Source organism: Phasianus colchicus, chromosome 8 (assembly GCF_987193195.1).
Source record: "Phasianus colchicus chromosome 8, bPhaCol1.hap1.1, whole genome shotgun sequence".
Classification (NCBI taxonomy): Eukaryota; Metazoa; Chordata; class Aves; order Galliformes; family Phasianidae; genus Phasianus; species Phasianus colchicus.
This window is the reverse complement of record NC_143443.1, coordinates 19,014,183-19,028,582: the sequence shown is the minus strand read 5'-3', so window position 1 is coordinate 19,028,582 and position 14,400 is coordinate 19,014,183. Positions and strand designations below refer to the sequence as shown.

At 39.7% G+C, this 14,400-nt stretch overlaps 1 protein-coding gene across 1 annotated transcript in view; it reads left to right on the top strand.

Moving 5' to 3' along the window:
- The window catches only part of VSTM4 (V-set and transmembrane domain containing 4), a 33,983-nt gene that overhangs the window by 1,967 nt on the left and 17,616 nt on the right, over positions 1-14,400 (top strand). Inside the window, exons 2-5 of the mRNA XM_031607716.2 lie at positions 3,187-3,585; positions 9,338-9,406; positions 10,906-11,013; positions 14,310-14,343. Coding sequence (XP_031463576.2) covers positions 3,187-3,585; positions 9,338-9,406; positions 10,906-11,013; positions 14,310-14,343 — 610 coding nt within the window. The remainder of the gene's footprint in view (positions 1-3,186; positions 3,586-9,337; positions 9,407-10,905; positions 11,014-14,309; positions 14,344-14,400) is intronic.

Sequence of the window (14,400 nt, the reverse complement as noted above, 5' to 3'; positions counted from 1 at the left end):
CCATCCACCACTGTTCCACCTCCAATGGGGGAGGATAGAGTCCAATGGATCGTTTTCCTGTTTTGTATAAAGCATCACCTGACCCTGCTCAATGTAAAATGAGAAGAGGTCACAGAGAAAGCATCAGAAATTTTGAAAGCTCTTCCCTTTGCTACACCAATAGCTGCAGAAGAAAGATATGTTTCCCCTTCAAGCAATTGGCCTTTGCAGCAGATGAGCTTTGCTACATGAAAGATGTAAAATTTGATACTTCCTCACAAAAGGGCACATCTCCTGAGGAAAAGTAGAAGCCCTATGTATCAAATACCAATGTTTGTGAGTGTAAACAGCTAGAAAGGGATCAGAGATGCCACATACAATGCTTCTTTATCTTCTCACAGAGGCTTCCATCATCACTATATCTGAATTCCTCTGTATTTTCTCTGGAGTACTTTTTGGCAGTGTGTTCTGCCTAGTTTCAAATTAAGCAATGATTCTTTTGCTTTTTATTTAGGGATAGTATTCTACAATTAATCCTAGCCAGCTTTTTCAAACAAGAAGTTCACATATCAGGAAAGTGACATAATTGTTTTCCTTTACAGTTTTTCATGACACATCCATAATTTCAGTAGAAAAATCTTGTGTTTTGCATTTACCCAAACCACATTTTTATAATCGATTTCTGAAACTTTTGTAGCACAATTATAAGCAACTTCAAAAAATTCTATATTTCTGAACTTGTTTCTTGTTTCCTGAGCAGCACAACCTTCAAAAATGGAATGTCATTTTGATGGCAGAGGCAGCCACCTTATTTTCACTTCTGCCTGCAAAGCACCGAGGTCCTGTAACTCCAGCATGCAATAAGTGAAGGTTTATGCCTGGAAATCTGTGGTGGTATTCAGACTTCATTTTAAAGTTCAACATCCTGTTTTTCCTGTGTGCTTTGTATAAATTATCTCTTGATTTGGAGCTCACATTAATTGCACACACAAACTTCATGCGCAGATAGTTGTAACAGTAATTTAAATCATGCTTAGCTTTCTTTTTCTTAAAGAAGTTTAAAAAATAACATACAACTTTCATCATACAACTTTTTTTCTTTCACAGAGTCTACATGGTTAAGAAGCCTATTCTGCAGCATCTATCTTAAAAAATACACCAATCAGTAATGCTTTCTATTAAAACAAATAACCCCAAAGAATAATACTATGAACTTTCAGAGGGTTCTTTTCTCAAACAGTCACAACATAACTTTTTTAATTCAGAGGATTTAAGTAAATTGATACATTTAATCACTGCATCTCACAGCTTCTTGGGGGCCACAAAGTCTATGCCTCCAATGCTCTTTCAGAAGTAGATGGAAATACTTACTTATTTTGAGGATAAATACATGTTTGTGTTTCAGGAGCTGATGTCAACCAGGAGTCTGCCAAAATGCTCATCCCCTTTGTTAAAATGTTCCTAGCTGATGTGCTAGCAAAGTGTCCAGAAATTAAAAAAATCCATCTCCCAGGGTTGCAATTCTCATTAGCATTTCAGTACATAACTGGAAGCTTAATGTTCATATCTTAGAGGTTGTTTCATGCTTCTAAGAGTGTACTGCATGGAGTGCTTGCTTCCTGTTAAAATGTTTTTTTCTCTCTAGTGGATGCCATCAGAAAAATAATTTAGGGAACACAATGCCACAATATACCACTGGTAAAAAATAGATCAGTCTGAGATGTGACTAATAGACATACATTCTCAACATACATTGAGAAGGAAACAGAATGAGTGTTTAATCCCATGCCTCAGAAAAGAGGTTAAGCATGAATAAGTAAGGTCAGGAAATAAAAATCTGCTAATGAACAGCTATGGACATCTTTTAACCCTCACCTATGTTGACTATTGGTAGAAAGAAAGGGGAGAACAAATAACTGGTCTGAGCTAGGCTCGTGATGACAAACAGAAGAACATGAGTCAGAAATTAATGGGAAAATGGAACAACTGTCTGTCTCAATATAACCACATGTCACATTTTGTCATGCAAGTAATGTCATTAAATCAAATTTGCAGTCAGAAGGAGATCTGAAAAATTTAATCCAGATGATCATTAGGTTATGACAAGAAGAGTATTAGTTAAAACAGAGGACATAAGGAACTCTAAAGAGAGGAGTTACTCATATATGAGAACTTACTGACATATAGGGAGGTTACTAGTCTTTCAGTGACCCATCTAGGAAACAGTTTGTGTAAAGTCTGCACAGATAACGTCCAAAAGAAAGAAACAAGTACACATTGCTTGTGACTTTATCAAGTGATTGGATGATTGGAGTAACATGTAGGTAAGACTGAGGAACAAGAAACAAAAGTGGAGCAGAACTTAGTAAGATAAGTCATGCAGTTGGGGAATTTCTTGGATAAACTGGGAACTGAACCACAAATGACAAAGGAAGGAAAACATTCTATTGTGCCTCAATATAAACCGTCAAATAATCTCAAAATATAATGAAAAAGACAACATTGTTCTGAGATACACGTGCAAGGTATTTCTAATCACCTGCGGTGTACACTGGCTATTTCACAGAACATTAGAGAGTAACAACAGCAACAAGAACGTCACAATAAAACCAAAATTGAAACTGGAACCAGTGCACAGAAAGCTGCTAATTCAATAGGGAAGTGGATAGGGAAGGGAAACATTTCTTTATAAGAGCAGAACTCTGCTTCTTTAGTTCAACAAAGTGAAGGCTGAGAGACTAGATATTTAGAGTCCAGAAGTAAATGGCATTTAAACTTAAAAGACAAAGTAGGCACAGGAACATAAACTGGCTATTAAAACAAATTAGCTTGGAAATTCTCAGCAGGATGCATGTTGCCAGAAGAGCTGGTCATGGAACAGCTTGCCAAAGGATATTATGGGCTCTTGCTCCAAGCTAGCTTCAGACAAGGCTTGTCTAAAGCCTTGGGTGATTGGAAGCCTGTAAAAGCACCAAAGTGTCTACTTCAGCCCTATCTCATTAGCGAACATAAGAATATTGGAGCAGACTCACTGAAGGAGGTCCTCTTGCCATCTCTCAGAATACATCAGATTCTAGAAGCTCACCAAGTTGCTGCACACTGAACTGATGATGCTGTCTGTTTACCTGCTGTGGACTTGTGTGCTGAGAGAGATTATGGTGCTGCTCTGCCTCCATGGGATTCTCACTGTCTCTTTTTCCTTTGCAGATGTTTGTGAGGCTTTAAATGTGACAGTGTCTCCAGGACCAACAGTGCGGTACTCCGAGGGAGATAATGCTACCCTTTACTGCCACATTTCTCAAAAGAGAAAGATGGACAATTTGCTGGCTGTGCGGTGGGTCTTTGCTGTGTCACCCACTCAGGAGTATTTGATGATCAAAATGACCAAATTTGGGTCTGTCCAGTATTATGGGAATTATACTCATCATTTCCACAAGCAAAGACTTCGTCTTCTTAAAGAAAAACATGGAACTATGTACAAATTTCTTATTCTAAGCCTCCAACAAACAGATCAAGGACATTATATATGTAAAGTTCAGGAAATTGGAAAACACAGGAATAAGTGGACAGCCTGGTCAAATGGTACGGCAGCTACTGAAATAAGAGGTGAGAAATCATCAATTACAGTTCTACAGTTTTCCTTGTCCCATGATCCCTTCTTTCCTCTCTATCAAGTTCACCCATAAGACATTTGAAGTGATTTTTTAGTGTTATCTGTGACTATGAGAAGAAAAATCAAATACTCTGCTTCTTTACTTGCACATAATAATTTAAATATTATTCAACCTGTAGTAGAAAGTAAAGAGGTGAGATTAGTTGAAAACAGTTTATTTCCCTTGCCTTTTGCCAAAACAGCAGCAATTCAAACTCTTTTACACTCATCTACAGGTCTCTATAACTTTGCAAGTGGGAATGAACAACTCTCATTATTATTTAAATACAAAATAAAATAGAGAGAAATTAACTTATTTTCAAATGAATACACAGGGAGTCAGACAGAGATAGAAGCTGTGTATTTTAGGTCTATGTTTTGTCCCTCTTGGTATGTTCATTGCATTTAGTTCTAGTCTAGAAGCAGTTTGCAAGTAGCATTTCTAGCATCATTATACCATTTATAGACAGAAAACAGCTAGAAGAAAAGTAACCAGCCTGTTTGTATTGAACTTCAGGTAAAGTTATGGCCAGCAACAACTGAGGATTTTGAACTATCAATCTCAACTTGAAAACAGGCCTTCTATTTGGGGTGGGTGATCTCAAACCTAACAAGACCAGATCTGAGCTTTCAGAGATGGGTGAAACTAGATGTTGAAGAACAGACTCCTTTGAAGAGTCAGCAGTTGTGTTGTTAGGGCTAGCTGGAAAACAAGCCCTCTCTTGTGGTTTTACAGACAGAAAAGCCGATTTCACACAGAGCCAGCTCTGAAAATAACACTAAAAATCAAGTGGGACTGCTTGGTCCATTGGTCTGGATATTCAAGAGGTTAATTGAGCAATCAGAGAAAAACTTGTAGGAGAAGATAGTGCTTCGTGAAGTTTATGCTGCTAATGCTGATGCTAAGTTTACTGCTGTGTTTTAACCACACATTATTCCTGTAACTGAGAAAACCTAATCCCATTTATCTAACTAATGCTTTGGAGAAAACAGCCCTAACTCTCCTCTGAAAACAATTTTTCTTTGAGAGAACCCCACTAAGGACAGGCTTTTCCAGACAGATTCAAGCACATTTATGTAGAGTATACACTGGTAGACTAAATTCAAAGCACATTTCCTCTGTACCAACTTCATTGCCATCATTCGTGTTTCTCTATCCTGTTTTGGATTATACACACAGCAGGAGGACAAGTGAAACAGTAAAAAATAATCTTTATGAGTGTGTGATCTCCTGTGGATAGCGCTCAGGTATCGTAGGATTTATAATCTATGGGAAGGACAAGAGAAACAGTGTGAAAAACAAGAGATAAACACTGTCTTCACTTTGATCAGCAACGTTTCAATCTGCCTTAAGGAATCATGGCATTAACATAACATAATTAGTTGATTTTTTATGTTGATTTTAGTGGTGATGAAAGACACTAAGAATCCAAAGCTGAAACTTTATTTTAGTAACAAAGACTGTGGATCAATTTTAAACAACAACAACAAAAAACTAAACTAATTTTGTTACTGGGTCTGCAGAACTTTTCCTTCATTGAAGGAAACTTCCAAGTGCAAAACAAGTAACTTGTTCTTGACTTGCAGAGAACAGGGACCCTCCATGTCAGTGACCTGGGCTTCTTGACATAGCACAGGAGAAAGTGCCGAATACTAAGGTTATAGTGGAGAGAGGAGTCATTAGGAGACGGGACAAAGGATACATTAACTTCACAGAGGATTCATTAACTTCACAGTTGAAAGAATGACCAGTTTCATGTTTGATTTCTGTTGTTGCTTTCACACTTTTGTTTTTAAGTGGAGAGGAGTAAAAATTCTGGAGCCCAGCATCTCTTGAGCTCAGCCGTATTGAATTGCTGGAGATCATTAAATTTCACAGGCACTGACCCCATGTTGGGTGGCTGGAGCCAAGGCACAGTTGTTAGTCTCACAACTACGTAGGGATATGAAATTAAACTTTATTGTATGTGTGATTTAGCTCTACAGACTTCAGGCATTAGCTTGCTTATCACTCAGCAGTTATTCTTCCCTGCTGCTCCTGCTCTTGCCTAGGAACTGACACTCCTCCTCATCCTCCTCTCTCTCTCTCTCTTCCTCTTTTACCCCTCCATATTTGGCTAAAATGAGAGATTCAACCACTGTCATGAAGGAACTGGTAGGAACGGGGACCTTTGGGTCCTAATACTCAGATAACACACTGGTCGTACAGGATTTGCTACACACAGGAGGGAAGGCAACACTTTTCAGAGTGGTAATAAAATCTCCAGTTTCCCCAGTGGTAGCACTTGAAGTTTTCAGGGAAATTTTCTTCCAAACACATTTTGTATTTTATATTATAATCAGTTACACTTTTTATTGCAAAGGGATTTAGTTATATTACATCTAGACCCAAGATAGAGCAAAAGGAGCAATACAAATTGCCTAAAGCACTTGGATACTTCAATTGCACTGCTTGTCTGTATCAACAAAGGTAACAGTGTTCAAAGACATTACAGGTGCTTTCTTTTCTACCATTCTGTTCCATTTAATGTGGCTGTATTACGCACTAATTCAATATGACATCTTTTTGCTAAAGCACCTTTAAATTTCGGACAAGCTTGCACATCAAGTGGACAAAGAAATAACATTTATATTGCTCACTTGGTTCACAGAGGAAGAAGACATCACTGCATAAGACAGAAAATTGCAGGGGGAACACAGAAGGAAGAGTCTTTCTGCATCTTCAGAAGCAAAAAAAGCCCAGGGCAGTTCATCATGTAGCCCTTATCACAAAGCATAGCACCATCCCAAGTAAAATAACTTGACAGATTAAGCCTGGGACTGTAGTATCTAATGCTGTTAATTCATATGCAGATTTTGCTATTTGCTAGTAAGCTTGCTAGTGTGAATTTGTGTAAGTACATAAAGAAGTTGCAAATGTATTTTCTTGCAACACAGTTCTTTGTGGACAAACACATTGGAGTTGTGAAGAAAAAAGTTGAGTTACAGGCTATATAGCTCCTTATTGTTTAGTGGTGGCAGTTAAAATACAAGTTACATATCTACTTTCTTCTTCAGGACCTGAATACAGTTTTCAGAAAAGATACCTCATTTAAATTTGCCCCTTTAGGTACAATAAGATAGCAAACAATTTACGTAGATTAACTATTAAATCCTGGTAGTAAACCCCACAGAAATCCACATCCTCACATTACCAAGAAGTGTCTCCTACTCCAGCCATGCAACATATTAAATCTAAACTGTGGTGGACCTTTTCCCCTTTGCCCATCTTCTCATTAGGGGCATCTGTTCTTTTCCTGGTCTTGTCTGGTCAATATTAGCCTGAAAACAAGTTAATAATCTTCATTGTAGTACAGAAAACACCAAAAAAAAAAAAAAAAAAAAAAAAAAAGAGTTTATTTGAGGAAAAAATGCCATTGTAAACACCTTCCTGTGAGAAATCTCAGAACACTGAGTAGCCTTCAGAACAACATGCAGCACCCTCTGTCATTTACAGTCGGGTAATCCCTCAAGTACATTGTACCAAGTTCTGCACACGGCTTAGGAAAAGCAGTATGTATTCCAAGTGGTTTATGATCCAAGAGATGAGATTGTAGGAGGACAAGTAGAAAATTAGACAGTTCAACTAAAATCCTGTTGGCATGCACAACACAAACAAGAAGAGTTGATCACAACAATCTGTCTGGTTGGAAAGTTTGTGTATGAGTTTCCTATAGGACAGATCCTGAATTCTTTTGAATATTAGTAGCTTGTGATGCTTTCTCCAAGTAAAAATGTTGCAAAATAAAAGAATGCAAGACTTTTTTTTTCCCCCCCAAAAATGAACATAAGTCCATTTTCCAGTGAATGTATTCTAAAACGCTTGCCAAAAATCTACTGATGTGATGCTGAGTAGACATGTAAAATAAATATTCTGGATGAGCTTCCCATCATAACTAAACAGTAGATTTCATCAGACCTGAAAGTAGTTCCATATTCACTGAGTTGGCCCCACACATCCCAACCCTGCAGGACACACCTTAATTAACTTCCTTTCCAGTAGGATACTTTTCTGTAGATTTACCCTGCGAACTGCTCTTGGATGCAACCTGAAGGACATCACCATACTCCTATTGTATTAGAAGGGTGAATAGCAGAAGAATTCATGGATCAACATGAGATCATCTAATCTGATGTCATAAAAAAAGTCAGCATGTGTAAACATGGCTGAAGAGAGCATAGAGGGGTTTGGACAGTGATCAGCAGTCAGAGCATTTGGATTCTAGAACTGGGTTGTACAGTTGTTATGAGACTGACATTTATCCATTTGCCTAGAGCTCTGCAGTCTGCTTCTCTTTCAGAGAGGACAAGTCTGTGCAGAACCTGTTGCCGTTTTCCCTGTTACCCATATTAGAACATAGCCATTCAGTCAGTCCTTTCTCTAAGCTATAAAAGTGAGTTAGTATGACTTGTGTGCATGCAAACTTTCTTCTCATGTGTCAGGAAAACCCTACAACATAGGCACAGGAATTTCTACAGAGAAGAACATAAACTATTTTGCTCTCAGCAGGCAATGGTCTTTGATGTGGCAGTGACAGAGCCCTTTATATAGTTACAGCGTTTAACCTAGTCTGTTTCTGCTGCTAAGCCAAGAACACTGAGCGTAAGAAGTGTTCTGCTTCCCAGCTCAGATACGCAAGTGTCCTACCTGCGTATCTCTAAAAGGTAGGACACAGAAGCCAATTTTGAATGAAGCAGGAAAAGAAGGAACTCACAAGCAGCACTCTCACTTTGATGGATTATTTGGGTGCTGTTGTACGAATTGCGGGGAAGAGACAGTCAAAGGACATCCACAAGAGCTGTAGAAATAAGGAAGCTGGACAAAATCAAGGGCCTGGAAAGTCATTCCTGAGGCTGGAAAATCACTACTGTGTTTGCAGAGATCACTTCAGTGCCAAGCATTGTCAGAGTGACTTCCCTGTTTTTTTAAAAAAAACCTATGCCTAACGTGCCTTGCTAGAAGTCAGTACTCAGGAAGTATTCAGTGCTGTGTCCTTCAGTAAAGCTGTCACTCTTCCGGTTTGTTTTTGTTTTTCCTTTTAGAGATGGACTAAAGCATTAGGAAGCTTTCTTAAATAAAATAAATTCCTACTCTTTTAAACAAAAATTGTTCAACTCCTTTCTGAGAAGTAGCCTGTTTTGGGATGGACACACAAATTATAGCCCTAGAGGTAGTAGTTCTGGGTAACTGAGAACAAAGAGTGGGAATAAAAATAGCCACATACGATTTTAATGGCAGCTTCTTCCCTGGCATACTCAGGCCATCCTCACAAAGCCATTACAGATCTTACAAGCCTGTAGCCACCATTGTTCTAAAATCTAGGCTCTTTAAAGCTGTGTTTCTTTCCCCTTCACTGCATTTAACTTCTGATTGAAGAGCCACATGCTGCATCTTTGCAGCATAAGATGACAGAAGGAATCCCATCTCACAAGCCATGTAGCCCTCGTTGGGGCTTCCAAACCAGATGAGATTTGATAGAGATATTTCAATAACACTATTTTATAATTGAAATGTTTCATTGAAAGTTAATTATCCTGTGAGTTAAATTACTATCTTGGTGCACTGACGTGTGAGGCAAAACAAACTTTACTCCAAGTAATCCCAACACTTTATGCTCTGTATTTTTAGTTCTTATGTCCTCTGTTTTTGTTTTTTCTTTTTTCCAGTGATTTCATCAAAAACTTCTGATGATCCCACTTACAAGAAAAAACATGAAGCTTGGAAGTTTTTCGAAGGTAAAGATGCATCTAACTGCTGCTGGTTGCATACAAGATGTTAGCTTGGCCCAACACTGCAGTACAGCTGAAGTGCCCCCATTGGGCCTGATTTTGCACACTGTACAAACTCAGGCTGTGCCTCAGAAAGTATCCCAAAGAGTACCAGCTGCTAGAAAAATGAGAGTAGAAGGTTCCAGTTCCTTATACGTTTATTACAGTCAATGCTGGAATACTCTATGCCTGGCTGATTATGAAATACAAATGCAGACCCTTACTCAGAGCGGTGCTGGACATATCTGAAGAGATACTCAGCACTGTGTGTTCCCACTGGCCTTAGAAATGCTTCTCTGCATTGTGAGAGCACCGTAAAGCTCCCTGGAGTTTCAAGGCAAGCAGTATTTTCTCTTTAGGTTATGGAACATCTGCTCCAAGATATTTGGAAATCCAGAATGTACTCTCAGCTGGGATTTCCTCCTCCTTCTCCATCTTCTCCTCTCCCCGCCAACACCAGAGAAGCAGCAGCCCAGTATTCACAGCCATGCTGCTCTGCTGCACACCAGTCTCTGCTCACACCATTCTGTGGGGAGCCTTGCTGTTTAAACCACAACTTATAGACACTATTGTTCTGTGTATGGGGGATAGGCTGAAAACGAAACACAGAGCTGCAGGTCAGGGGGTCTTGTTCCAGCAGTGCTATTTTCTGCAAGAACACTTGACCTCAGGCTTGGTTTCCTCTCTGTAAAGCAGGAAAGAAGCCAATATACTTCACTAAGGGCAAAGTTTGAAGACATTAACGGGTAGAGCATCCTTGAAGTGCGCTATTTAGAATTCTAGTAAAAGCAGAATAAGTCATCAAAGCCTTCTGCTTCTGAACAAAATACTCTGTCTTGATCTGCCATGGTAGAACTCCTGGCCCCTCAGATGAGAATGTGCTATGGAAAATGACTGAAAGACATAAAGGGAGTCTGATGCTGTAGATTGAAAAATCAAGAAAACATATAGATAACAATTTCAAGCCAGTACTGCAACCGAAAAAACAATTGCAGACTTCCTTCCTTCCTTCTTCCTCACTCAGCACTCCCACATCTCTCCCTAGTGCCACTTTTAAACAGTATTTTCTCTTTTTTTTATTTTTAAATCAGTACAGCTGTTTAAACTGGGAAATAATCCAGCTGAAGTTGTTCTGTTTTTTGTTAGCCCCACCAAAAACAAAACAAAACCAAACCACCACCACTACAACAAGAAAATTAAACAAACAAAGAAACCAAACCAGCTCTCTCCTTCCTAAAAGCTAGCCCTCATAAACACACCTATTACTGTTCGTGGAGACTTCATCCAAATTTTAAACTGAGCAGGATACTGTATGAAAAATTTCAGGAGAGTTAATTACTTCTGAACAGTTACCCTAATTCTTTCAGACCATGCTCTATTTCAGTCTTGTTGACATAACATTTTTTGTCTTGTAAGCATGAAACATACAGCTGCAGCACTGAGCCTCCCCTGTGCTTGCCTTTCAGATCTGTATGTGTATGCAGTGTTTGTGTGCTCAATAGGAATCATCAGTGTTCTCCTTTTTACACTCGTCATTCTCTGTCAGTCACTTCTGAACAAGAGGAGATGCACAGGTGAGTGAAGTGTCCTTCCTTGCGGGCTGCAAAACCCATACCAAAGAGGTAGAGGGGAAAAGGAGAGTGGAGAAAATGCAGGAAAGGAAAATATTTCCTTACTTTGAATTTAAATGAAAGCTGTATATATAATAAAGTGGTCTTTCCTACGTACGTACGTACGTACGTATGTATGTATATATACGTACATGTACGTAGGTAGGAAAGACCACTTTATTACTGTCAGAAAAAAATTGGATTCCTCCACGGGTTAATTAGAACAAAGGCATTTTGCTCCCTTTGAATAGCTATTTCACTTTAAATTTGAATTGGACTTTCCAAAACCTTTCCACTTTTCATAAACATGAACTGGAGGTTGTTAGGACTTCCTTCAAAGGAGACTAAGTGCTGCACTATTCAATTGCATTTTGACAAGTTCTAGCTAAAATTGTGAAGAAATGGCGTTTCTGCGGACATGTTTAGAGGTTTTCTTTTGTTTCTTTCTACCTGTCTGGCTGTCAACATACTTGGAAAAATGAGGGTTGTTATTAGCACTCATTTGTAGTGTGCTTAGAAGCTAAAGTATCATTTTGTTATTCAGATGTGCATTTTTACTATAGTCTTTCAAGATGAAGGACTACTGTTTCATTCTTTACCCCAGAGACAGTTTTTTAAAGAGGCTAAGCCTGCCTGAAAGCAGCCCTGTTAGAATCAGAATTGCTACTTTAGATCCGCAGAGTAACCAGTGGCAGCTCTGCTTTCATTTCTGTTTAAGAATGGTATGTTCTAGAGACCTCACACTGGCAGAATTGAAAGAACAAAGGGCCATTTCCAAACAGAAGCTTTGAAAAAAAAGAGTTTGGTTAGTGATTAGTCCTGTTAATGACAGGAGAGAATCACGACTCGTTGCTTCTTCAGCATATCACACGTACCACAGAGGAATATGTGACTCAGATACACGAGGGAGAAGACACGTAAACCAGAACATTGATTTCTACAGAAGCTTTTGCCTGACCACAGCTGTATTTCAGGCTGCAGCTCCGTTTTCCCGGTAGTACACTCAGTAGTGTAACTCAAGTTCTGTTTGAACCCAGCAATAGTGCTTGCCAAAGAGGAAGAAATAAGATCAGTGTTATTCTTCCTACCCTGTTAAGTGATGACAAAGGTTTTGTGCCAAGGGAGTACCCACAGTTAAGTGTTTTGGTCATGGTGAGTCACCTTGCAGCCACAAGCACTGATTTATCTTTTTTTTTCCTCTAGCCAACATTGGGCTAGATTTTGTTTCTGCTTATGTTTATTCACTCTGGCGTAAGTGAATTGAGCAGCATGGAGAATATCTCTCTTCACAGTGAGCCAACAGAAACTAAATATAAAAGCAATATAGAGTACAAAAAGTATGTACAAGAGAGAAAAAGTAATTTCTTCTGAGCTACTAAATTCTTTCATCACCACCCTAATATCTGAATAGTAGCACACAACCAAAATTTATTTAGATTTTGAGCACTGTCCAGAAAACACTAGCAGAATTAATTGTGGTTCCAATGGAAATGTAACAATAAAATTTAGCAGATAAGGACTCAGTATTCAACACTTACATATATAGCAAATATATATATATACACACACTCAGTATGCAACATATATACATACATATGTATATATATCCTTTCACCCCAGGCTATCTGGTCAGATATTTTCCAGAGTATTAAGCAGCTGGGAATTAAAGCAGCAGTGCTGTCTCATTCAGACAGTTAGAAAAAGGCATCTCTCCTCAAAAAGTGTTATCTTACCTTCTTTCCATCCTTGTCACTCTGTACCTCCATCTTCCTCCAATATGGTGAAGCAATGGCTTCCATCACCTTCCTCCTCTTTCAGGAGAAGCCTGGCTCTGCCGTTTTCCTCAAAACTATATCAGAGGCCCAGGACAACAAAACTACCTCCTTGCCCCACCTGCTGGGTATATTTCCATTGGGGCTTCTCTCTGACTGTCTCCAGTCACTCTGTCAGGGGAACAAAACTGAAACAAAGCATGACCACACCTACAGTTCCCTCCACTCTCCCCCCACCTTCTCTGCAAGTTCCTCCCAGTTTCTTAGTCCTAACACCACAAGAAGGATCACCTGCCCCAACCCCACCCCAGGCAGACAGCCCTTGGGCTTTGGTAGAAGTCCGGTCTTCACAGTCGTTGGATCAAAAGATGAGAGCTTTTGCTCTAGGGCAGAATAAAGTCATGCATACTTAGCAATTGTCAAATGCATTCCAACAGTGTGCATGGTATCTCTTGATGGATCAGACCTACTGTCCTAACTGTACACATGGAAAAGATAGCAGAGATAGATGGAAGTCCAGCCTTAGCCAGCCTAGACACAGAGACCTGGCTTTGCTGTGTTAGCCCCAGTTCTCAGTGCTCTCAGTTCCCCTTTCCTTTAGGTCTAAAATACAGCCCAGAAGGGGCTATGCAGCTTCCTTAGGATAGGACAATTGAGGTAAGAACATGTGAAAAATTTTGTGTACAGAAGAGCGTAATTTGGTAAGAATTGAGAAAATTAAGAGTGTTTGTGTGCATCTGTTGCATTACACAGGGTGCATCTTTCTGAGGAATAAGTTGCCCCAAGTTAACCAGCAGAACCAGAGGCTCTCCTCCTGCCTGCCTTTCTCCGTGCTTAGCACATGGCCCAGCTTGGGCAGAGCACAGAAACCACAAAGCCACAGAAGAGCATCTCAATAACCCTGGCTCCTGAAAGGCTGCAGGAGGGAGGCTGCCCTTGCTTCGGACTACTGATTCAAAGCAGTATTAAGCAGAAGGATTTAGGCAGTTCACACACATTTACTGTCAGAGGTGGCTCTGGCTGGTCTCTGATTTGATCTCAGGAGGCAACCCCTGTATGCCTGAGCCTGCAGTTTAGCCTGCATTATGAATGGCAGCAGCTCCTGTGGCTGAATGGTTTATTTCGGGCTTCTGGAAATAAATAGAGGCACCATAAGGGAAGTAAAAGTCTTCAAAGTAAAATTACTGGCCTGCTGTGCTTTTCCTTAGCTAGCCGTCTCTTGGATGGGCTGACCACTGGAATGTGAGCTGCCCAGTACTTCCACAGCAGATTGTTCTTGCTATTTGATACATTTACCTCTCCCAAACACAGCTTTGAGACAGACTGCACTTTAATCCACCATATGCGGTGCTGATTGGCAGCTCTCTCACTGTGACCACTTGGCATCTCTGCAGTCCCAGGAGCACCGGTCTACCTGCACTGTCCATTTGTAATTTATAAACTGTGTTGGTGGGAAGCCACATTTTCTTTCTTTCTTTTCTTTAACAGTGAAGCATTACCTGGTGAAATGCCCCCAGAACAGGTAAGAGATTACAGTTCTCTTTACAATAATCAAGGCACCAGTTCTTTCTTGGTTTTG